Source organism: Ascidiella aspersa, chromosome 2, assembly GCF_963924565.1.
Source record: "Ascidiella aspersa chromosome 2, kaAscAspe10.2, whole genome shotgun sequence".
In the NCBI taxonomy this organism is placed as follows: domain Eukaryota; kingdom Metazoa; phylum Chordata; class Ascidiacea; order Phlebobranchia; family Ascidiidae; genus Ascidiella; species Ascidiella aspersa.
In genome coordinates, this window is record NC_139448.1 from 14,691,475 (window position 1) to 14,715,353 (window position 23,879).

Consider the following 23,879-nt stretch of genomic DNA (forward strand, 5'->3'; position numbering starts at 1 on the left):
AAATTTAACTTTAATGCCTAACATTATTAGATTATTTTTTATATATTTGTTTATGTAGGCAAATCTGTGAGTTTATTTTAGGAATAAACTGTTTTTTGAGTTTATGAAAAATAATTGAGATGATTTACAGACCAGGGGCGGCATTATGAACAGTTACTCGCTCGCTAAGTTACCGAACTCGTTTTAGCGAGGGATGTACGAGCGAGAAACTCGCAAACGCATTTATGGTATTACGAACGGTCGTCGCCAATACCTCGCTATAACGAGACGCACGCGCGAGAGAATGCGTCAAAATCACAAGAAAAAGGACGACTGACTCAGCAAAATTGCCGCAGAAACGACGTTTGGCGCTTTGTTTTGGAAATATTTAGCTGCTTTTGAATGTTAAATTTAATATGAAACAATTTAAAAAGGTGAACCGCATAAATTTAATTCCAAAATAGTCCTGTAGATTATAGAAAAAGGTTTTGGGAAACAACGTTTGTCGCTGGTCTTTTATTCTACCACAACGCACAATATTTGGGTATGGGTGTGAGTTAGCGTTTGGGATAGGAAGGGTCAAGTATTGTTATTAAACAATGAATATAAAAATACTTGACATACCCAAACGCTAACTCGCACACTAACCAAAATATTGTGCGTTTATTTAATAATTGTGGTGGGATTCTAGACCAGCGCCCAACGTTTATACATATACGTCGAATGTAAAATAAGTATTTTGAAACTTTTTATTTATTTGTATCTATATTTAGTTAGCTAGCTTCTGTAAACATTTTGACAATAAATCTCCAGGGTGCAACAACTACAGCACTAAGACTGGCATTTAAACTGTAGTTGCAACATTCTGCTGGTGTTACACTGTTACACCCTTATGACTTTCACCAGGAAATTGTGCATGGGACTGAATTTACAGGCTCTGTATAAAGTTAAAGACATTCATATTCACTTAAAATTTTTGAAAAACCATCTATTACTACTTTACCAAGAAAATAATAAAACTTAGGGAACACTTAAAAAGACAGTCTAATTTGGGCATTTCTAAACCACCGATAAGTTTTGTATCAGGAGAGCAGCATGAGAACCACCGACAACATTGTATAGATCGATTCAAGGTGGAAAAACACAAATTAGTGTTGAATCATCTTACTTTCAAAGAGCAAGACAATGTTGAATAGTTGGTGTGCAATTTGAGCACAAATGTTGTTTTCTTCAAGTTCCAACCATAGCTATCATACAATGTCAGCTGTGAACTTTGGTAAAAGCAATTTTGTTTTAATAAAAAGAAATGAATTGGGCTGCATTTCAATCAGTTATATTTGAAAACATAATTTACAATTGTCTTGCCTCAATATTTTGATGCTTGAAATTTTTTTTTGGCTTGCTAAAATAATGCTTTAGCATAACTTATTTCCTTCAACTAAAATTAAAGTTTTATGTTCACTAAAGGCCCGTTTACACTTCAGCTGCACTGAGCTGCGCTGGGCGTGACATTTTTTTTTTCGTAACGTATTTCTATAGCTGCACGGGGCTTGAGTTTAGCAAAGCGTGAAACGCTCGCCACAATAGAATTTAAATGCAAATTACGCCCAGCGCAGCTCAGTGCAGCTGTAATGTAAACGGGCCTTTATACACCATGTTTTTGTGACTCAAAAATACTCTATAAGCTTACCAAATATAACAGCATATTTGTAATACAATAGTGAATTTTGTTTGTATTTCTGAATGCACTTGTGGCCCTAAGGGTTTCTTTGGATGATTTAATACAAAACTATTTTGTTCCTAAAATAACATAAATTTTATAAAATTTTTACTTTTGAAAATCTTGTTTATTGTATTATGAATGAATCATGACAGATGCTGAACCACTACACCATGGTATTATAATACCTCAAGTGGAACAGTAATTCATAAAAAATACTATTTTGATACAAAATATACATGCATGAATATTAATTGATGAAAATTACCTCTCTGTTGTAAAAATGTTCATGTCATTAGTTGATTAGTAATGAATATATGTGTTTAATAAACTGACTCAAAAGCACCAATAAAATGAGTCATGGCATAAATTTGCTGCTTTTGTAAATCCTTTAGTTAGTTCCAAAAGATAAAACGTTTAAAGTAAAGAAGGTTTTAGATCAGCATAGACTCCGACACTTTTTTTAACAGGGGACAGGGGTGCCTAAGATTTTGTCCTAAATATGAAGTCACAAAATGTCCACTAAAATATAACTTTACATGCAGAGTGGTGAAAGAGTTAAAATGTATTTTGAGGTAAATAAAATTGACTAATTGACTAAAGTCGTAGGCATTAACAAAAATATAAAGAAATTGGCATAACGATTTATCATTGTTTTTTGGGGGGAGGGAGGATCACCCCAAGTTTTCACTAGGAATGGCATCGTAAGCACCCCAAAATCCATGTTGTGTAGGTAGGAGATTGCCTAAATCCATATTTCACGCCATTTTGTTGAGAATTTTTCAAATTAATTATGAATCTTTTTATGACATCTATTAGGTGTCGGCATTATTATAAACGTTTATTGATGATTTTTTTTTGATGTTATTAACAGCAGTTAGGTTTTCAGAACATAAATTAGGTGTTACCGAGTGGTCTGAGACGGTCGTTAGTTAGCGAGGAGTTTAGCGAGATTTGGCGAACGAGAAGTGGGTTCGTAATACCAAAAGTCGACTTAACGAGCTCGTGCGTCGTTAGCGAGCTCGCTTAACTTAGCGAGGTGTGTTCATAATGCCGCCCCAGGTCTACGTTTTCTGAAAAAAATAATAAACAACACCTCGTAAGAGTTTTAGAACCTTTTAAAAGTTACGTTTGCAAAGAAAACAATTGACTCACTGTACGATCCAGGTGGACAATACACTATATAAATAGGAATTTTATATGGACTTTGGTAGTCCATCGGCCCTTATTGATGTTTTTGAAAATTAATACACAAATGACACTTAATATCACGTATCAAGGCATATTACCTTGTAGCAATGGAGGATCTAGGTTTTTGTTTGCGGTCTATCACAGTTTTTAGATATGCCGTTAGAAAGTTACGTCATTCTTGGACAAACTCATACGCTAATAAGCAATTAAAATTTCGCCTTTTTAGGAGTTGGCGGTTAAACAATTGCGTGAAAGAAAAAACAAATTGCGTTCGTTGCTGAACACTTTAATTTAGAAGACTTGTTGCCTTAAGCACATCGTCAACATTCGCACATAGTAGATATAATGCCTTCTATCAAGATTATTTGGCAAATAAGTTATGAGAGTTATTTATCCCATAACTATACAAAAACACGATAAAAGTTCTCGTAAAGGGCAAAAACATACATTGCGTTTATCCAGTTAAACTTCCAAGTTTGAAAACGAGATTTGCCAGTAAGATATTGCATTTTTGAGTGTGTTTTACGTGCACGAGGAACTAGCCCACATAATCACATAAAAAGTGTTAAAAAATATTTTACTTGAATCACTGCAAATTCTAACGTTTATCTAGTTGAGGTCGGCATAAATTGCAATTTAAAACGGGGCGTTATACTTTCGATCATGTGTTCTATAAAATAGGTCAAGAAACATAGTTTAGGCTATAGGCCACAGGCTGGTGCCCTCCTCTGGATTAGCCCATGCTTGTTCGTAATGTCTTTTGGCTAATAGGCTATATTCATTTTATTTTATTTTATTCTTGCCTTTCTATATCTATATAGTTGCTGAAGATTACTTTTACGTCTTTGAATTTGTCCTGCATTTCCAGTTATCTGCGGGTGTACGATGGCTACAGAATTGTAAGTAATGTATTTTACACCTTAAAAGGGTCTACATACCCAGCGGTATGTTGCTGTTCAAAATATTTATTGTACCCCTCGCTCTGGCCTTTCTATGAGAACAAAAATTGGAAAAACACGACACGTTGTTTCGGTAGGAATAGGCAGATCGCCTGATTTTAATGTCGGTTATTCGAAATAGGAATCTAACAACCCTTTAAAGACGCCAACCAATCCTATTCTTTATTAATTATTCAACTCTTTAAAAGATTTAGGCCAATTGATAAAAATTCGCTTTGTTTTTGGTATACCTTTAAGATAACTATTATTTTAGTTTAAAAATATATTTCCGAGTAGCTGGACCAACAGCACTAGATTGTTATTAAAAATTCTAAAAAAGGTCTAAAAATGTGTGTTCTGAATTTTAAAGGACATTAAACAGTGAACCAATAAAATAGCATAATTTTTTATAATAAATTCTTTTAAATTACACGGCGAAGAAAAATTGTGAAGTTTTTGCTCGAAAACTGTTCGTACATGTGTTTTTACACTATGTTAATATTAAAACATTATAAGTTCAAAAAAAAAAAAACAGTTTGTTTTGTAATAAATTCAGTTCGGGGACCGAAACTTCTGCGGAACTGAAAAACCAAGGGAATTCGTTTCTTCAGGGGAACTGGTGCGAATCTACCTTTACCGCAACTATTATTACCAAAGTCATGTGCCGCTAGCGAGCTTTCAAATGTTCTGGAATGTGACAGGTTTGTCGACAGAAACTTCGGGGAAAACACTAATGTGGGTAACAAGATTTTGGGTAAATTTCTATGTTGGGGTGATAATTGCACCAAGGTATTTTTTCTTTAATTCAACTTACCCACCATAACCCTATAAACAAATAAAAGCTCTGTATATGTTATTTGGCCCTTAAACACGAAACATAATTGTAATATCACTATATGCTGGCAAAACGCGACGTCAGATAGCGTCAAGGGTAGACATTTGTGTAACATCGCCGAAGATTTTGTGCGATCCAAAAAAAATAAAAAAGAATTTGTGCGAAGCAACCATAAATAATCTGTTTATAATTCTATAATATAATAATATTTCTATTCGAAAGAAATGTTATAATGTAAAACTCTAAACAGGAATCCTAAAACTGACTTTGGCGTCAAGTAATAACCAAACCAAACTTTTATTCTTTGGTTTAGCAATATTTTTTGGTAAACCAAAGTCGTAACGTGCTTCGAAACCTATTATTTCTATCTGTTCTTATTCCTGTCCAATTATTACCTGTTCTTATTCATGGTGTTTTCCGTTACTGCTGGGTAATTCCGGTGGGTGTGTTACACTGACGTCAATAGGGTAGTGGAATTTTTTTGGAAACGTCCTACGTAACCACAAAAAACAAGCGAAACAGATCCAGATCAGTGCTCTTCAGCCCTTTTCTCGTTGTATGTAGCCCACGTTTAACCGCCTAATAATGACTTTGTATAGCTCACAAACAGCAATCCGTAAAAAAGATGCGTTTGTTTGGACAAAATTAGCCACAACAAACAAAACGGTTTTACACAGGATAGAAGGCCGTGCTTTCCCGAAATTGTTCGAAAAAATCCGATATTAATGAATAAGAAATCGTCTTACTGTCGTGATATGCAGTAACTTGATTTATTGTATTTCTGCTTTAATACACGACCATGCAACTAACAAAATTTAATTGCGTTTAACAAATCGTGGTATAATACAGAATAAATCAAACTAAAATGCAAAAAAATGTAGTTTGTGCGCAATTGTAAGCTAATGTTTTAGGATTTAGAGTTTAGACCATTTACTTTATACACCAAATCTTTGTAAAGGTTGCTTAAGATTCGTACTCTACTAAAAATAGGCTGTAATTGATATTTGTTGCTTTCACGATGACAGTAGGTGTTCCAAGTTTGCCAAACATAATAGTTGGGTATTCCTCGATTTTAGACGGGTGTCCGAACAACAATTTTCGCTGCTGGAATGGAATGTGCGTTCATCAAACCAAGCGATGCGATAAGATACGTGACTGTGAAGACGACAGCGATGAAATGTCTTGTGGTGAGTTCATGCCAACTGCTAGTTTACTTTGATACTTTTTTTTGATTTTTTAAAAGATTTCAACCGAATCGTATGCCTAATTCATTTGCAAGTTAAGTGAACACCAAGTTGTTTAACCACTTAAAACATTAGTAAACCCATACTATAAATGACGTTAAATGCAATCCATAAAACATTTGTTTTTTAAATTGTACAACTTAATTTAATCACACTCATACAATTGTTGAATAATAAAAACAAACAGGTCGTTCAAATTTTTTTAAAGATCTAATTTATTTTCCGTATGTCTTAAAGCACAAAACTCGACATCGTTTGATCAATGTGGTAAAACCCCAGTTGCACCTGGTTTTACCTGGGTAAGCATCTCTATTTGAACATTTTGTTAACTCAATGTTTCGTTTTTTAATAAAGTTGGTTTGTGCAGTGTAGATCTTTACATACTATTTTTTAGGTTTCGTAAATATAATTATCTAGGGAAATCGGTCTCGTGGTATATAGCTGAATGTTATATAATAATGAACGGTTTTCGCAAATAGGCTACGTAAAAACGTTTTAAGAAACCTCACTTAATTTAGTTTTTGGTATTGGTAAATTTTGGGTTTTGTGAAGTAAATAGTAAAAAAGGGATTGTTTAAATATACCTTGCAACATTGTTTGGTGCAACAGACTCCAAAAATTCTGGGCGGTGACGAGTCGACCTATGGGGCGTGGCCTTGGCAGGTACGAGTTCACCGGGATACGTCATACTACTCACGGCCGGCTTGCGGAGGAACTATCATAAACGCAAACTGGGTCCTAACCGCCGCAGGCTGTTTGCAGGGAACTTGCGCGTAAGTTACTTGCTCTGAAATCTTGGTTTTTGGATTGGTTTGCACTAACTGCCAGTGTAATAGATTGTTGCCTTCAAATAGGCGAACCGAACCGAAGCCACACCTAAACCATTTTTTGTATTTGTGTGTAGCAAAGTTTTGAAAGCATTCGGCAAAATAACTAAACTGTTAGTGGGACAAAACGAGCTGCTAAACAATCACATAAATCAGGCAAAAAGTTTTATTTGTCTCTGTTAAACAATGAGTGTTGAAAACCTAAAATTCAATTTGCAATGGCGTGATTTTTACGTAATTTTATCTTAGGGGTTTGTTATATAGTGTTACCATAGCTTACAAACCTGTGCTTAACTAAAAATTACAATTTGGTACAACCATTTGTGGCGTATTTTTAGGAGCGATCTCCACGTCTACCATCGTTCGTCTTACTCACAAAACTATCAGGCTTCAGACGTGGTGATACACAAAGATTTCAATCGTTTGTAAGTTAACACTTGTACAATAGTTAATTAACGCTGAAGTTTACTCTAGTTATCTCAAAAGTTTTCACTCATCAAAACCTTAGTAAAACAAACTGGCAACCTATTTTTCGCGCAGTGACATTCTAGCAGGAAATAACATCGGGTTAATCAAAATCGTCGGTTCATTCGCGTTCAATTTAAACTTGCGACCAGTTTGCCTCAGCAACTCGGGTGGAAGCAGCCTCTTTAATCCATCTGTCGGCACAACGTGTATCGCTGTTGGCGATGGTGACCAAGGTATTTGCTATTTTGCTTGTAACATATACATTATATATTATAGCTAAACGGGTGAAAAAATGTGGGGGGTTTCAACGTAAAGCCGTTGTCTACATTTAGACATGCACAGAGAGTCAGACATTCATTTAGGTGAAATTATCATGTTCCAATTGCATTCGTATGCGAGCATAATTATCCATTAATATCATTAAAGCTTTAAATTTTATTATTTGTTAAATTTATTCTCCTGAAACTATCAATATTGTAATCTGGCATTTCGAAAGTCGTAAAAATACACCAAACTGGTCAAAATGACCTTTATCTAATTCAAGGGTTTCAAACACGCGGCCCGCGAGAACATTTTGTGCGGCCCGTGTAGAAATTTTGGATTTCCAAGTATTTGACAATATTTAAGTGCCACATATCTTTTTCTATCAGATTTGAAAGTTAAAATTCACTCTGAAATTGCTTCAAAAACCTGAAACTATACTCATTAAACTTCACTCTCATATCACTTTCAAACGCTACCATTTATGTGGTAAAAGATGTACTATTACGTCACATTGCCTATTCAACTCTGTACAGTTGTCACAATAACGCTGGAAAGTGCGTCAGTCAGGTGTTAGTGTCATTGGTCATCTCATAATGTATAAATTGATTGTCGAATTGTAGGCTTTTATTGTTCTAGCCTAGTATTGAAATAAATTTCTATAGCTTAAAAAGCTCAATTACACTTGTCTTTTGCTTCAAAAATGAAAAAAATCACAGACGAAAGAAAAGTTTTTCAAGATAAGTGGGATGAGTTATGTTTTGTCACCGCGGTCAGAGGTACTAGTTATTACCTTATTTGCCGGCAGAAGATCGCTGTTATGAAGAAGTATAACCACGGTTTGCACTTCGAAACAATGCACCGCAAAAAATAAGATGCTTACCAGGGCAAAGTAAAAAACATAAAAAGTTAAACAACTAAAACCAGCATTTTGCAAACAAAGAAGTTTCTTTGCCAATATTAGGCAGTTCACATCTGCAAGCAACTCTGAGATTTGTTTCTGCTGACAATTTGAAGCCCAATATCGAGATCCTTGTCCTTGAAAAACGCTGCCAGTAAAGTAGTAAGTACAAATGACTATAGCCTAAAATCACCCTACATGTGTTCTTATTACGGGTTCTTAATGGTTGACATTTTATTGTGAATTTCGGCCCTTGGGCATTTTACACGTCCTCATTTGGCCCTCAGAGCAATTTGAGTTTGAGACCCTTGATCTAATTTATAGGTAACCATTTTATTTGGAAGGTTCCTTATATATTCAACCCCTATACTAGATTAGTTAGCTCAAGATTTTTGTGCAAGCAAGGCCTGTGACAAGATTTAAAACCGATGTACCTTGATTTGAATTTAAAGAAAGCAATGTCACATTGAAATAAATTTAAGTTTACTATCAATTATTTGAGCATTGTAATCCAAAAAATATGTCGCAAAAAACTACCGTACACTGTACAAAATGCTTTTCTTGTACTAAATCAATAGAAAAGTACAACTTGTTAAAACAAATGCCTGTTTTCTTCCCCAAAACTGTCACCAACCCAACGATTGGTGGACACGCTTTAATGCTGCAATAGGTTGGACGAGCAACACGATCGTTTCCTTACGCCTCTACTCCATTTTTTCTTTTCGCCCTGCCGTTTTGTGCTGTTGTTTTTGCGCTTTCTCTCGACCCGTTCTTATTGTTTCTGTACAAGGGTCGTACAACTTGGATGTCATTACTATTTAATAGCTTTTATATTTTAGTTATTTTACTTTGTTTTATTTAATCTTTAATGTTTCTGAGTCTTTCTTATACTGTTGCGTTTGTTTTTATTCAGATATACTGACGATGCCTTAGTTGGCGAAATATATATATATCTTTTAAGATCTGGTTAATGTGTCTGACCTGAATTGCTAGCTTTGCTAGATTATTTTGCTGTTACTGAGTTAATGCTTACATGTACACATCTACAACAGTCAACACAACACTTACTAAAGCTTTAAATTACTTATGTAATAGCTTTAACAATAACGCTTTTAACACTTAGCATAACAAACGGCTACGTTTCCAAAAAAAATGAGATGACCTCGTGACCACATGAGGCTGTGTTTTTAACCACTTAAATTCTACAAAAGGGGAACTGTTCACAAAATGTAGATTTGCGATGTAACATACACCTTTTTCACGAGTTTCTTATGAACCACGAGCCGGCTATTTTGTAAACAAATTTTCGAAAGTGCCTTGTTATTCACAGACTCTGGCAGTGGAAATAATTATCCGTTCTTCTATGAATCGCCACAGCAAGTCCGTCTTCCAATTTTGGACAGCGCCACTTGTTTGGCAGAGTACAACAAATTGCGCCAGATGCAAGGGTCGCCAAACGTTACCTCGATTCCAGGAGGGCAATTTTGCGCTGGAATTTTGAAAGGGAGCGTTGGCATTTGCGACGTAAGCGCCGTGACTGCTTATTTGGGATGTTTGAACTTCATTTTGTGTTGGTCAAAAAATATATATATTTTCTTTAAATATATTTTAATTATTCAAAATCAGATTTGTCTTTACAGGCATATTACAACTATTAAATATATTAATATACATCACTTTCAGGTTTTTTTTAAAGGTTTGGTTTGGGTGACCGCTAAGTAGTTTTAAGAGACCGCAAGTGTTTCATTTAAATACCAAAAAATAGCCATATTTGCTTAAACGATTATTTATTATTTTTTGGGAAACCGCTGGAGAAATTTGGGGAACGTTTCGGTCCCCCAAAACACCTTAAAAAAACACTGATCACTTTTTATTAAAATTGTCTTCAACAATGCTGTAGCGCACCATGGGCGGGAATTAAGTCACGATATCGGAAATTTGGAAGTTCTTTTAATACGTTTACAATCGTATTTCAAAAGCCCTTAAAAATTCAGTAGTTAAAAATTTTCAGTAATCTAAAATGACTAATTAAAATCTAAAAAATAGTTATTTTCAGTATGGAGTGGAAGCAACTTGCCACCACAAAATCGAGATATTTTGTAACGTTTTGACCCAAAATAAATATTTTCTTTAAAGTTATATGACAACTTATTTTTTTTCAGTATTTTTATTTTAACTCGTGCAGTAGGCTACTAACGAATGTTTTGTTGTTTATTTATTTTGCTTTCTAAAACTGTGTTATTTTGCGCGTGGCCTTATGTCACAACAGAAAGATTGGGGAGGTCCCCTGAACTGCCTAAAAAACGAATCCACTTGGTTTCAATCTGGGATTGCGTCCTTCAGTTTATGTTCCGAGGAAAAGAGCGCTTCGTTTTACACCGATGTCTCATACTTTAGCAGTTGGATAGAATCTAGTGAGTTTAACTGATAAAAAACTGCTTTAGGTTTAAGAATATAAATTGAAGCACAACTTGACTTTTATCATGCTTAGGTATGAATTTAATTTTATCTAAATGTGGGGCCGATGTCAGCGGTTCTGGTGGTCAATTATCGTCACCGAATTATCCACTGGACGGTCCAACCAATTTTGAATGTCGCTGGTCAATCACGGGTCCAGAAGATACGGTTAGAATCAACTATTATGATATGTTGAAAAAGTGTGGTGATTTATCATTTAAAAGGACAACCTTTAACTTACACGTACCTGCATTTACTTTAACTTGCACGTACCCGCATTTACTAATTTAAATTGTAGATTAGAGGTTGAAACGAATTGTGCCTTCTACGCAATCAACTCATACATATATATTTTTATAAATATTTTGAGCATGAATTCCACACTTTCAACCCAAACAATTTTTTTAGTTGCTGGTCCTACGAATCACGGACTTCGAGTTGCCCTACTCACAACTTTGTGATCCGTCGTACCTCGCCATACACGATGGAAATTCGACCGCTGCGAAACTGGTTTGTATTTTATCACTGTAGCACGGTAGTCAGCAGCGTCTACTTGATCCGCTCCCTAGGTCGCAGACGCCCAATCATGTACTTCAGGTTTAACTATTTAAAAACGCGATCTCCTACGTGGTTCTCTTCCCCAAACCCTTACAAAGGTATTCAACCAAAGTTTATTATTGGTGACACGCTTTAATGCTTCAATTGGCAGGACGAGCAGGGCCGGATTAAGGTCTTAATGGACCTGGGGCTGTATGTGATTCAGAGACCTATTGTTCTGTTTATTGTTCCAACCACTTTACCATACAATAACATTGATTTATTCACTTAAAAAAATATTTAATTGACATGTTTTCTAGCTTCAGATAAAGCAAAGCTGTTGATAACTTTATCGCATTTTTACCCAAAATCTAGTTTTCAATACAGAGTAGAGCTAAGGAATGCAATTTTGGTCCATAAATGAACGCATTTGATTCTTTACACTTTTAAGAACTGAAAATGAGCGTTCGACTAAACAATTTGTAATCATCAGACAATAAAGATACTTTCTTACTGTAACAGATACTTTAGGAAACGCATACATGAACTCATTTTCCTAAATAAATCTAAACATTTAAGCTTATTTGCTACTTTCGACGTTGAAAGTGTGTTCTTGTAGCAGTTCAGAAAAAATAATTAATGTTTTATAGATCATCTGGGTAGCCTGAAGCAAGGTGTCAGCACTTATTTTAGTATTACGGTTATACTTGGTATCTAGTTTCGCCAGAAACGAAAAAAGCAAATACGAATCTTCTTTAAATCTTCTCAGTTAGTCAGATGATAGGTTTTCAGATTTCTCCTCGCTCACCAATCGCACTTTTATTTTTTCTTTCTTAAAATATCTTTAATATAATGATATCAGCCATTCAATATTCTACCTCTTGCCTCGAATTCTTGATATCGGACCTTATTTGAACAAAATCATTAGACCTCAAGCAAATCTGTTGGCTTATTTAAAGTAATTTTGCTGTCCTACAGTGCCGGACTAGTTTTATCCGTTCCATTACGAATTTTTGATGAAGGTAAATAGCACAACCAATCGAGTTTTATTTTTACCATTCTGTTGTTAACACAAAAATTAGAACTTAGTACAATGCCGTTTGAATTTATAGTCGGTAATACATACCTTCGAAGTAACAAAAATCGATATCAAGATGTTTTCCACTTGGCAGTATTAAAGTGAAAAACGACTCAAATCAGTACATCATTATTGGATCAGTACATCATTAAGTTCTTCGATTCTGCAAAAACTTTTTTTATTTTTTCTGCTGCCTCTTTTCTTGATTTTTGTTTTTCCCACCACTTTTGTAATTATTCATCTCTTGGTCTTATATCTAATTTTGCATGAAATCTGAATATCAGTCCAACTTTACTACTTAGATCGCATTCTAACATGTTTTTGTAACATTCCTCTGCAGTATAAAATTTTCTGAACAGTATGCAGGGGAGTGAGCGTTTTTTCAAAATTAACGAATGGGCAAATTATATATACATTTTACAACAGCAAACAGCAAAATAGCACAAATATCACCGAAACGTTTGTGACTGGATCTTCAATTAAAATTTGTGTAGGTACGAAGTCACACTGTAATTATAACATTATTTTCAGGCTAGCTATTGTTGACAGAAAGAAAACAATCGCCGTGACAATGATCAATAATGACGATTCATAAAATTACTACATACTGAGTTAATGTTTATATGTACATTGTACATCTACAACAGTCAACACAGCATTTGTCAAATATTAGCTTGGGTTTAAATAAATTTAAAAAAAATATTAGCTTGAATTTAAATATTTTTCCCCCCAAACCTCACACATCTGGTTTAAATTAGGCTTTAAATTACTTCTGTAAAGCCATCTACATAACAAAAGAGAAAGTTTGTGAGATGTAAGTAAGATGTTCGCACAGTCGGTGATGATTATAATATAAATTTCAAGCAGTTTAACGTTGCGCCGCTTAACCTCAGTGGTAGAGAACAGGTTTCGTGAGTTCCAACCTCACTGTTGAAATGTTCAGTTTCTGTTTACAATGGTTTGCATCATAGTGTTACGTCACACTCGATGCGATTCACAAAATATTACAATGCAAATTTCAACATGGTACAACAGTAAGTAAAAGACCGAGTTTAATTTACCTGCCGGAAAATAAAAAAATAAATTGAGTACATTTGCTTCATAAAGTAAAATTTTAAGGTTTCCAACTAAGACTATTCGCTTGGCTAGACCATACGTCATACCGTTGGAAAATATTACTTCCGGATCCTTTTGAAAAAGTCATTGTCATTTTTATCAGTTAAATAATATGCTATACTATAGTAATTTTTACACGCAATTTGAGTTTTAAGAGAGTTCTTCTAACGTTCTATTAAATTTATAACATTCTTAAATGGTTTAACTTTAAACCGTTGGTGTTTTGGGCGCTTGTCTAGAATCCTACCACTTTTTTTTTTTTTTTTGCGGTAGAAGGAACAGTAGCAAAATTTAGTTTTTTTAAATGTAAATTCCAAAAGGAAAAATAAAGCTGGTTAGGCTGGCCAAATTTTTCCCAAAGGTGAAAGCATTTTCCCAATAAATTTGTACAGGGGGGTATTATCTTGCAAGTGGCGACACCTGGCGTATTTTATTGAAGGTTCACGGTCATATATGTTTGCATTATTTTGCCCGAAAATTTAGAATTGTGTAGTTGCACTTGTGCTGGGTCTACCCTAATGATAAACACACCGTCAGAAAGAGCCAACCCTCTTCTGCACAGCGAGAGCAAAAATAAACCCCTATATGCATGGTGCGACGCCTAGCGGAACTCTTAGCGTACCCTATATTATAAAATACTTGCCACTAGGTGGAAGCACAGAAACTCCGATCGAGTCTTGGGGTAGCCTTATTCTATTCCTAAAACGTAAATATGAGTGCTTAGTGCGTTAGCCTTTCTTTACAGAGTCGATTCTTTGTGTGTAATTTTGATGAAATATCTACGGCCGCCTAGCATACGAAATTGCATTGACGTGCGCAAGTCTAGAATCCTACCACAATATTTCGGCTTTTTGCCTGAATTTAGAATTGTGTAGTTACCCTTGTGCTGGGTCTACCCTAATGATAAACACACCGTCAGAAAGAGCCAACCCTCTTCTATATAGCAAGAGCAAAAATAAATCCCTATATGCATGGTGCGACGCCTAGCGGAACTCTTAGCGTACCCTATATTATAAATCTCTTGCCACTAGGTGGCAGCACAGAAACTCCGATCGAGTCTTGGGGTAGCCTTATTCTATTCTTGAAATGTAACTATAAGTGCTTAGTGCATTAGCCTTTCTTTACAGAGTCGATTCTTTGGGGGTAATTTTGATGAAATAGCTACGGCCGCCTAGCATACGAAATTGCATTGACGTGCGCAAGTCTAGAATCCTACCACAATATTTCGGCTTTTTGCCCGAATTTAGAATTGTGTAGTTGCCCTTGTGCTGGGTCTACCCTAATGATAAACACACCGTCAGAAAGAGCCAACCCTCTTCTATATAGCAAGAGCAAAAATAAATCCCTATATGCATGGTGCGACGCCTAGCGGAACTCTTCGTGTACCCTATATTATAAATCTCTTGCCACTAGGTGGCAGCACAGAAACTCTGGTCGAGTCTTGAGGTAGCCTTATTCTATTCCTAAAACGTAACTATAAGTGCTTAGTGCATTAACCTTACTTTACAGAGTCGATTCTTTGGCGGTAATTTTGATGAAATAGCTACGGCCGCCTAGCATACGAAATTGCATTGACGTGCGCAAGTCTAGAATCCTACCACAATATTTCGGCTTTTTGCCCAAACAACAAAACGCTCTTTCTTTAAAACTACCAATTTTCTGGACTTCAAACCGCGCGTGTGGTTTCAGCAGACCGTAGCACACTTCGATCTGAAACGAATAACTGCTGATGACACAAAATATTACTACGTCGTGTCCGCGTTTATGGTTTCAGGCACACTTTGTTGGAAATTTATTTTAGCGAATGGCTCCCGTCCCCTCTTTGGCGTTGATTTTCTCAGAGCTCACTCACGTTGGGGGCACTGCGGCGCCGACGCCTTGTAAATGCTATGTCGTTCACTAGCATCGCCTTGCATACAGCGTCACAAGCGCCTCAAGGATTGTACACAGTAGCAAAGTTGAAAAGTCGCTACAATGACATAATCATGGAGTTTCCTCAGAATTCCTGTAGGCTACAAGCTTTTTGCAAACCTTGACGAAACATGGTGTGGACGTCATATTCTTACCGCAGTTCATTCGATTCACGCAAGAGCACGAAGACTGCCACCAGAAAAATTGCAACTTGCAAAAGCTGAATTCAGCAAAATGTTGGAAATGGATTTTATTCGGCGTTCCGCAAGCTGTTGGTTATTAATCACCCTTGCGCTTGTGGCGATTATCGTCGACTTAATGCAGTCACAGAACCAGGTCGCTACGCAATTCCTCATATACAAGATTTTTCTGCGCTCCTGTCTGGCGCAAATGTATTTTCAAAACTTGATCTAGTACGCTGGTATCTCCAGGTTGAAGTGGCACAGTGGCACAATCACCAGGTTGAAGTGGCACAGTGGCACAGAAAGATATTCCCAAGACCGCAAACATAAGCCCATTTGGCTAATTTGAATTCATACGAATGCCTTTCGGGATCAAGAACGCAGCGCAGGCATTTCAGCGTCTTATGGATACGGTTTGCCAAGACCTGACATTTGTCTTCGTCTACATTGATGATATACTTGTGGCCAGCTCATCTGTCCAAGAGCACAGGCAGAATTTGCGACAACTGTTTCGCCGTTTAGTTCAACATGGGTTAGGTATTAACGCAAACAATGGCATATTCGATGTCGCAGAAAGTGACTTTTGAAGGCATCATATCAACAAGAATGGAGCAGCACCACTTCCTCAAAAGGTATAAATCATCAGATAATGTCCTGTACCATCTACCATCAAACGGATGGAGTGGATGCTTCGGATAAAGCTATTGGCGGCGTTTTGGAACAGTAAATTGATGGTGTTTGGAAACCGTTAGCATTTTCAGTCGTTATTCGCCGCCACCAGAAACAAGGTACAGCATGTTCGACAGGGAACTATACTTGTCCTTAACCAGGCGGTCCGATATTTTCAGTACTTTTTAGAAGGGCGTAGGTTTACCGCTTTACCGGCCACAAACCTTTAACCTTCGCGTTTTTGCTGAGTTTACTACGGATGTACAGCATATTTGTAAAAACAACTGTGCGGCCGATTCACTTTCTCGCTTGTCATCCATAATGTGCGGAAGTTGAAGCTTACACGACAGCTATCTATGGCCTATATATCGAACAGAGTCCGCTTGGCTCGTCAAGAGTTGTTTTATTATGTGATACGTCCACCGGATATCATCGACCCATTATACTACAACCTTGTCAGAGCAAACTTTTTGACGTCAAACATGGCTTATCGCACTCGTCTATTCGGACCACTAGAAAAATCATATCCTCAAAATATGTTCGGCACGGCCTCCACAAACAAGTCGGTTGGTGGGCTAAGCAATGCAGCTCCGCTGGTAAGGTATGCAGATCCAGGTAAGCCTTTCGATCTTTTGAACATATATATTGTTGGTTCTCTGCCTTCATGTCAAGTTTACAGCTTTCTATTAACAATGGTGGATATATTTAAACGTTCGCCGGAAGTTGTTCTGATGCCAGACGCAACGACCGTTACTTGTACACGTGTATTATTAGCAACTGGGTAAGCCGCTTCGGTGTCCCCGCGGACATTACATCAGATCGTGGCGCCACCAGTTCACTTCACAACTATAGTCAAGTATAATTAACACGCTCGGTGTGAAAATTCATCGCACCACTTCTTATCATCCCTAGTCAAATGGACTCGTCGAGAGATTCCAACGCCATCTAAAGTCTGCGTTGATGGCTCGCCTAAACGGACTCAACTGGGTTGATCAACTTCCATGGGTGCTACTGGGCATACGGACCGCTCCAAAGGAGGACCTACACACGTCGTCGACAGAACTGGTATATGGTACCCCACCCGCAGTTCTGGGAGATTTACCAGGTGTACCATCTGCACCAAGCTCCACGCCTTGCAGCTATTCAGAGGCAGTAGGTCACTTGAAGCCAACACCCGTGGCATGACATACGGTGCGCTATAATTGAACTTGCTTTACCAAAGCGTTGATAAACGTGACCAGTTGCTAGAAAGTGGTCAAATGGTTAACGAAAGCATAAGAGAATACGTTTGCGAAACGATGGCGAACAAGCGTACCCAGACGGCGGCGACAAGCCTACAGTAAAAAATGAGGTTATGTATGGTTCTACTGCGCGGCTTGAGCGACAGAACACTCGCCACTGCAATTAGTAAGAACGTGTCAAAAAAGCGCGACTTTACTAAAGCCGTAAAGATGGCTACGCCCAGAATTGCGTGCCAGCCCTCACAGAATGTAGGCCAAATTAGCAATAATGCTACGACGGAGAGTGTTTCTGCAGACCCCGTCTTATACCCATTCAACCCGGCGCCTCCCCTCCATATGGATTCCGTACCTCTCCCTTATTGGATGAAACGGTTGACCGGAGGTGGTAGCTCTCCCATATTCACTCTAACAAATAAACGGTAGCTTAAAGCATTGACGTGGGTATAACTTTATTCTGAGTTTCTTGCCTGAAAAAAAAAAAATAAAAAAAACAGCTTTCCGAAAGGAATTCCAACGCCAAATAGGGGATTTTATGGAAACGATCGACCATTTACGACAAGAGGTAGCCGACCTTCGCTCCGGCTATTACCAGCCACTGGACCAGGACGCTAGCAGGTTTGACCTCGGTGATTTACCTAAACAGTCTATCGTACAAATCGCATCTGGTCAAAGGCCTCATTCCTTCGTTAATATTATGATAGAAAACCTGTCAGTGCGCGCCCTTGTTGATACGGGCTTAGCAGTTACCATCATACGAGAAAGGTATGGAACTGTTTGAAGGCTAAAGTTAAACGTAACCTGTCGTAGTGTCCCGAAATCCTGTCATTTGCCCATGCCACAATAGGTCACAAACTAAACACACCCATGTTATTGTAATGACCGCGGAAGCGTGGACTTTTCTTGTTCTACCCAACAGAGCGTCAGCTTCGTATGCCCAACTGAAGAAAACCACAAGAATTTTACAGACGAAATTGAAATTGGTGGCGGTCTTACAACAAGCGAGCTCGCACGGATACAGACCTTTTGCAACATGGTCACAGATCGTTTGCGACCCACTCTGCAGAAATAGGTCGAACTGATCTCGTCGAACATGTGATTAACACCAGAGATGCTCGCCCAGTGCGTCAACCCTTTCGTCGGATGGCACCACCTGAGAAGAAGAAAGTGCAAGAAATCGTCTACGAGATGAAGACCCAAGGTTTTATACGTCCATCGTCATTCCCATGGTCGAGCCCGATAGTACTCGTGAGGAAAAATCAGATGAAACTCGTTTTTGCATTGATTATCGGGGCCTAAATGAGGTGACAAAGAAAAACAGCTACAGTAGACCGAAGCCTCGATATTTTATCTAACTCCACCTATTTTAGTAGCCTACACTATTTAAATCTGCGTATTGGCAAATTCCTATGGATAAGACTTCCCGCGAAAAGGACCGCTTTCGCGAGCCACATGGGTATGTTCGAGTTCAATGTGATGCCAATGGGTCTTTGCAATTCCGCTGCTGGTTTCCAGCGACTAATGCGTATTGTTTTGAATGGCATAGAACGGCGTCTTATTTTGCCATTGGATGTGTGTTACCGTAGTGGAAAGAGGGAAAAGAACATGTCATAGCCTATGGCAGCAGAACTAAATCAGGACGAAATTATTCCACCAGGCGCAAAAAATTATTAGCGGTCGTTTATGCCACCAAGGTATTTCGCTGCTATCTCCTAAGACAAGGTTTTACTTTGCGGACTGACCACGCTTCTCTCAATTGGCTATATCAGTCCAAGGACCTCTATGACCAGTATGCGCGATTGGTCCAGCAACTGTTTTAATCAAATACATCAGTGTCAAACATAAAAATGCAGATGGTCTTTGCGCACGTCAATGCAATTTCGTATGCTAGGCGGCCGTATATATTCCAGAAAAATTACCCTCAATGAATGGACTTTGTAAAAAATGGCTAATGCACTAAGCACTCATAGTTACGTTTTAGGAATAGAATAAGGTTACTCCAAGACTCGACCAGAGTTTCTGTGCTGCCACCAAGTGACAGGTATTTTATAATATAGGGTACGCTAAGAGTTCCGCTAGGCGTCGCACCATGCATATAGGGATTTATTTTTGCTCTCGCTATACAGAAGAGGGTTGGCTCTTTCTGACGGTGTGTTTATTATTAGGGTAGACCCAGCACAAGGGCAACTACACAATTCTAAATTCAGGCAAAAAGCCGAAGTATTGTGGTAGGATTCTAGACTTGCGTACTACAAAACATTGTTTAACGGAAAATAACGTAACTACCTTAACTTCATAAAATTCCGTTTTAAAGTTTAGTTCTCTATGATTGACACCGTGTCAAACTTTGGTATTGTCGCCTTGTTTGGTTACAAAATCTGAGCGTAACTTGACTGACGACAAACCAAAAGGATCCGGAAGTAGTTGTTCCCACGATATGACGTCACACTAACCAAGTTATGTTTAGGAACTTATTGATGCCTGTTTACGCGTAAAATTTAGGTAGAGTTCGCAAATTTACGAAGAATTCAATTTTTATTTTTAAGCCGTTTGTTAGCGAAAGTGATTGAGGCCAAATCCTAATGACTTCTCAGCAGAGTTCGCGAGATATTGCGTTTATTGCAGTAATTTACAGTAAGCATTTGTTTTTTCAATGAGGATTTTTCTCACGTTTGACGCAGTTTAGCACCGGGATTACGTATTTGCTTAAACATGACGCTATCAAGTAAGTCTAAGCAATTGCTGCTGCAACCTAAAGTTTTACGTTGGGGAGTTATTCTCAAGTGACAAATGTCACGGGTTTTCGTTACTTAAAAGATGTATTGCATGCTTAGCCAAGTGTTGTGCGCTATAGTTAACCGACTTCACATCACATGATTTGAAATTTCTATTTAGTGACACTCAGTTCAAACGTTTAGGCATAAGCAAAAATTTCTTTTTAACCTGGGCAACGCCAGGTATTTCGTCTAGTTAACAATAAAGCATTAGTAGCTGAAAATTACCACAGGTGATTTTGACGTGACAATGCCACAATTGTTTTAAATTTGTGGACACTGGGCGTACAAATCAAATAGCATAACGTCGAATGAAATCTTTGCGTTTTTCACAACATGCTGAATTGAAGAGCCACTTGGCGAATGGCATGAGAAAAAGGCCAGTGACTTGGCAACATGGGGAATAGCGTAGCATCTTTAGGGTTTTATGATGTCAAATGAAAAGTTGCTGTCTTAATAGTTGCCGTTTCGAAAGCTGTTTTGCTATTATATGTCTAAAAGTTGTAAATAAAATTTGTTTAGGTAGTCAAAAATAGGATATGTGAATTGCAAAGTGGACCAATGGATTGCAAAATAGTCATTACAATCACAAAGTAGCTGTGTAAAATAGAAAGTTCAGTAAATCGTGAATTATTTCAAATCATAAGTTGCTAAATAAAAAGCAATGTTTTTATTTCATTTGAAAAGTTGATGTGAATCAACGTCATACCGTTAGAATGGGCCTTTGTCTAATACATACTTCTCATTAAAATCCATAAGGTGTTAGTTTTTCGGCTTTGGCTTTCCATAACTAAGAATAATAATTTATTTTTAAATGCGTCAATTGTCTTTATAGTTCTCAGATAGAAAGTATTGTGGCACCGAAACTGTGCGCCCGTTTGAAGCTTCTTCAAACGCGATTGTCATCATTTATCACAACGAAGCAAACACGCCAACAAGGGGATTCAGTTTAACGTGGACAACCGAACGTTAGTATACCATGTTTACATTTATACATATAAGAAAAAAGTTATCAATTTATCAAAAAAAAAAAACGCAACATTTTGTACAGTTCAGATAAATGTATACATTTTTGTCATTTAAATCCAGCAAAATGTAGCTCTGGTCAGTTTCGGTGCTGGAATGGGAGTTGTATCGCTGGCAGCAAGCATTGTGATAAAAGCCGAGACTGTGCAGATGACAGTGACGAAGTGGAGTGCGGTAAGAGATTTCGGGCGCAGTTTGAAGTTTCTTTCAGCAAACTCAAATGTTTGACTTTATTTTGTGTTTTCAATTAAAGCACTGTCAACCACATCGTCTAGCGAGTGCGGAAAGCAAAATGTGGCCCCAACTTTTGAATGGGTTAGTAATAAATATCTGGTTAATACGTTAATACTTAAATGTTTGACTGAATAAACAAAACAAGAATCGCCCAGGTGTTGCAGTACAAGTTTTACATACATGTAGCGACGTCGTGTATTTAATAACCTTACTCTATGAAGAGTTAATTAGGCGTGAAAGCCTAAATTTGGAATTAATAAATTGTGACTGATGGTTCTGTTTGACTAATTATCTTACACGTGTACCAGTAAAGTTTTAACATTATTACTGAAGTGGTGTTTTTCAGATATGTTTACCGTCAGCCAACATAAGTTTACGAACAGAAATCAGTCGAAAAATAATTACTATGTTTTGTTCTTATTTAATAAATTAACTTGGTATAGCGATGATGCTTTAGTATGGTTGTATAATTTTTTTTTAATATTGTATTTTTTGTAATGATGTGTTTTTCTTGTATGCAGGCCTCTCGTATTATTGGTGGTAGCCAGGCGGTGCCTCATTCATACCCATGGCAGGTCATGCTTGCCAGAACGTACAGCCCCTACAATGTGTTGTGTTCTGCGAGTATAATCTCACCCAAGTGGGTTTTGTCGGCGGCACACTGTGTTGTCAATTTTTTGCGTAGGTAGGTGGTCACCTATTACCTTTTTGTAAATAAGTAAATATCCTGCAAGGCGTAAACAACTTGCTCATTACAAAATTACCCGTTCACGAATTTCGGTGCAACATTTTACGGAGAATTATTTATTGAATTTCGTTTAAAAAGTGAAATCAAAGAGAATAATTCTGTTTAAAGTACCATATTGTTTGCTAAACTACCTAATAAATTTTTGATTTATAGCCCAACTTCTTTACTGTTATACGCCGGAAAGGATAACAGCACACATTCCGAATCAACAGAACAGAAGTTGTACGCATGCGAAATCTACATCCACGAAAGCTGGAAGTAAGGTTTCCGCCTACAAAACGATTGAAGTCCTACAAACTTGTATAAGGGGGTATCCAGGGGGTTATAGAGGTTTGGGAGGCTGCACAAGGGCATGATCCCTATACTATATATTTACTAACTTTAACTCCTTCATGTAAAAAACGCTGCTAATTTAGCTCAGTATAGGCTGCTTGTACACCAGTTTGTTGTAATGTTGTTTTGAAAGATATGTTTATAAGTTTTTTTACTTTGTACGACCTATGCCATAGCCCACGGCCACCTCTCAATCCGATTAATATTGTCTATAAAGTTGTGTGTTTTTTCACTTCTCTTCTTTGAATCGTTAATTTAACAATTACTTTGTAGACAATTTATAATAAATAAATAGGTTGCCTCTGTAAATCATAAGTATAAATAATTAATTAACATAGGCCAGATAGTCATTAAATTAATCTTGATATAAAAACGCAGTACAGTTTTTAAAACATTTGCGGTGTGATTTTACATATTTAGTTGGAATAAATCATGTAGAATTTTTAAATTCTCCCCAGCTCGACTCTTCTTTACAACGACATTGCTCTAATAAAAACACGTGGTGAATTTGTATACAACGATTACGTTCGTCCCATCTGCATTCAGTCGATCAACCAATCAGCGATGGATCCTCCAGCGACGACGCAATGCGTCGTAAGTGGATGGGGCTATGAGAGTAAGTTATCGATTGCTGAAAAGCGCTTGCCTTTTTCACGAAAACCGCAAAGAATTTTAATTAGAGTTGTGTATATTTTCCATCACTGTAAAAAAATGTAGGTTTTCGGTATTTTTTCTCATAATTTTTCTCATAAAAGACCGTTGTACAAGGAACAGTTGTTGCCTAGTGAGTCCGGAGACCTATGTGCGCCCTGATAACGCGCACAAAACAGCAAAACTAAAATATTGGTTTAAAGAACGGCAAAGTTACCGAACTGCCGGCCGACTGCGTCAGGGTCTCTTCCCTATTCTCTCCCGAAAAACGTGCGAGAAAGCTCATCGGGAGACTATTCCGTCAAGTCCGAGCATGCCGCAGTCCCAGCTCTGCGCTGGAAGATACGAAGGCGGGCTCTCGACCTGTCACGTAAGTGTGTTGAATACTCATAAATCGTAGCCTGACCAGTGTGTTTTGGACAACGCGCCGATATAATGGTTTCGCTTTTGGTTGCACAACTTATTTCGAGTAACAAAACCTTAAAAAAATTAAATTAAAATCTTACGATTATAAACGTTTGACATACATCTTGTGTGTTACCGCAGGTGATAATATTTTTG

At 37.4% G+C, this 23,879-nt stretch overlaps 1 protein-coding gene across 1 annotated transcript in view; it reads left to right on the forward strand.

Moving 5' to 3' along the window:
• Positions 1–23,879, forward strand: part of LOC146163885 (uncharacterized) — a 59,282-nt gene that overhangs the window by 1,818 nt on the left and 33,585 nt on the right. The window contains exons 3-20 of the mRNA XM_083380620.1: positions 3,712–3,789; positions 4,385–4,529; positions 5,740–5,850; positions 6,145–6,206; positions 6,517–6,680; positions 7,073–7,159; positions 7,275–7,435; positions 9,695–9,888; positions 10,634–10,778; positions 10,856–10,989; positions 11,230–11,331; positions 21,162–21,294; positions 21,416–21,526; positions 21,606–21,667; positions 22,108–22,271; positions 22,488–22,592; positions 23,126–23,283; positions 23,423–23,688. Of these exons, the coding sequence (XP_083236746.1) occupies positions 3,712–3,789; positions 4,385–4,529; positions 5,740–5,850; positions 6,145–6,206; positions 6,517–6,680; positions 7,073–7,159; positions 7,275–7,435; positions 9,695–9,888; positions 10,634–10,778; positions 10,856–10,989; positions 11,230–11,331; positions 21,162–21,294; positions 21,416–21,526; positions 21,606–21,667; positions 22,108–22,271; positions 22,488–22,592; positions 23,126–23,283; positions 23,423–23,688 (2,382 nt within the window). The remainder of the gene's footprint in view (positions 1–3,711; positions 3,790–4,384; positions 4,530–5,739; positions 5,851–6,144; positions 6,207–6,516; positions 6,681–7,072; positions 7,160–7,274; positions 7,436–9,694; positions 9,889–10,633; positions 10,779–10,855; positions 10,990–11,229; positions 11,332–21,161; positions 21,295–21,415; positions 21,527–21,605; positions 21,668–22,107; positions 22,272–22,487; positions 22,593–23,125; positions 23,284–23,422; positions 23,689–23,879) is intronic.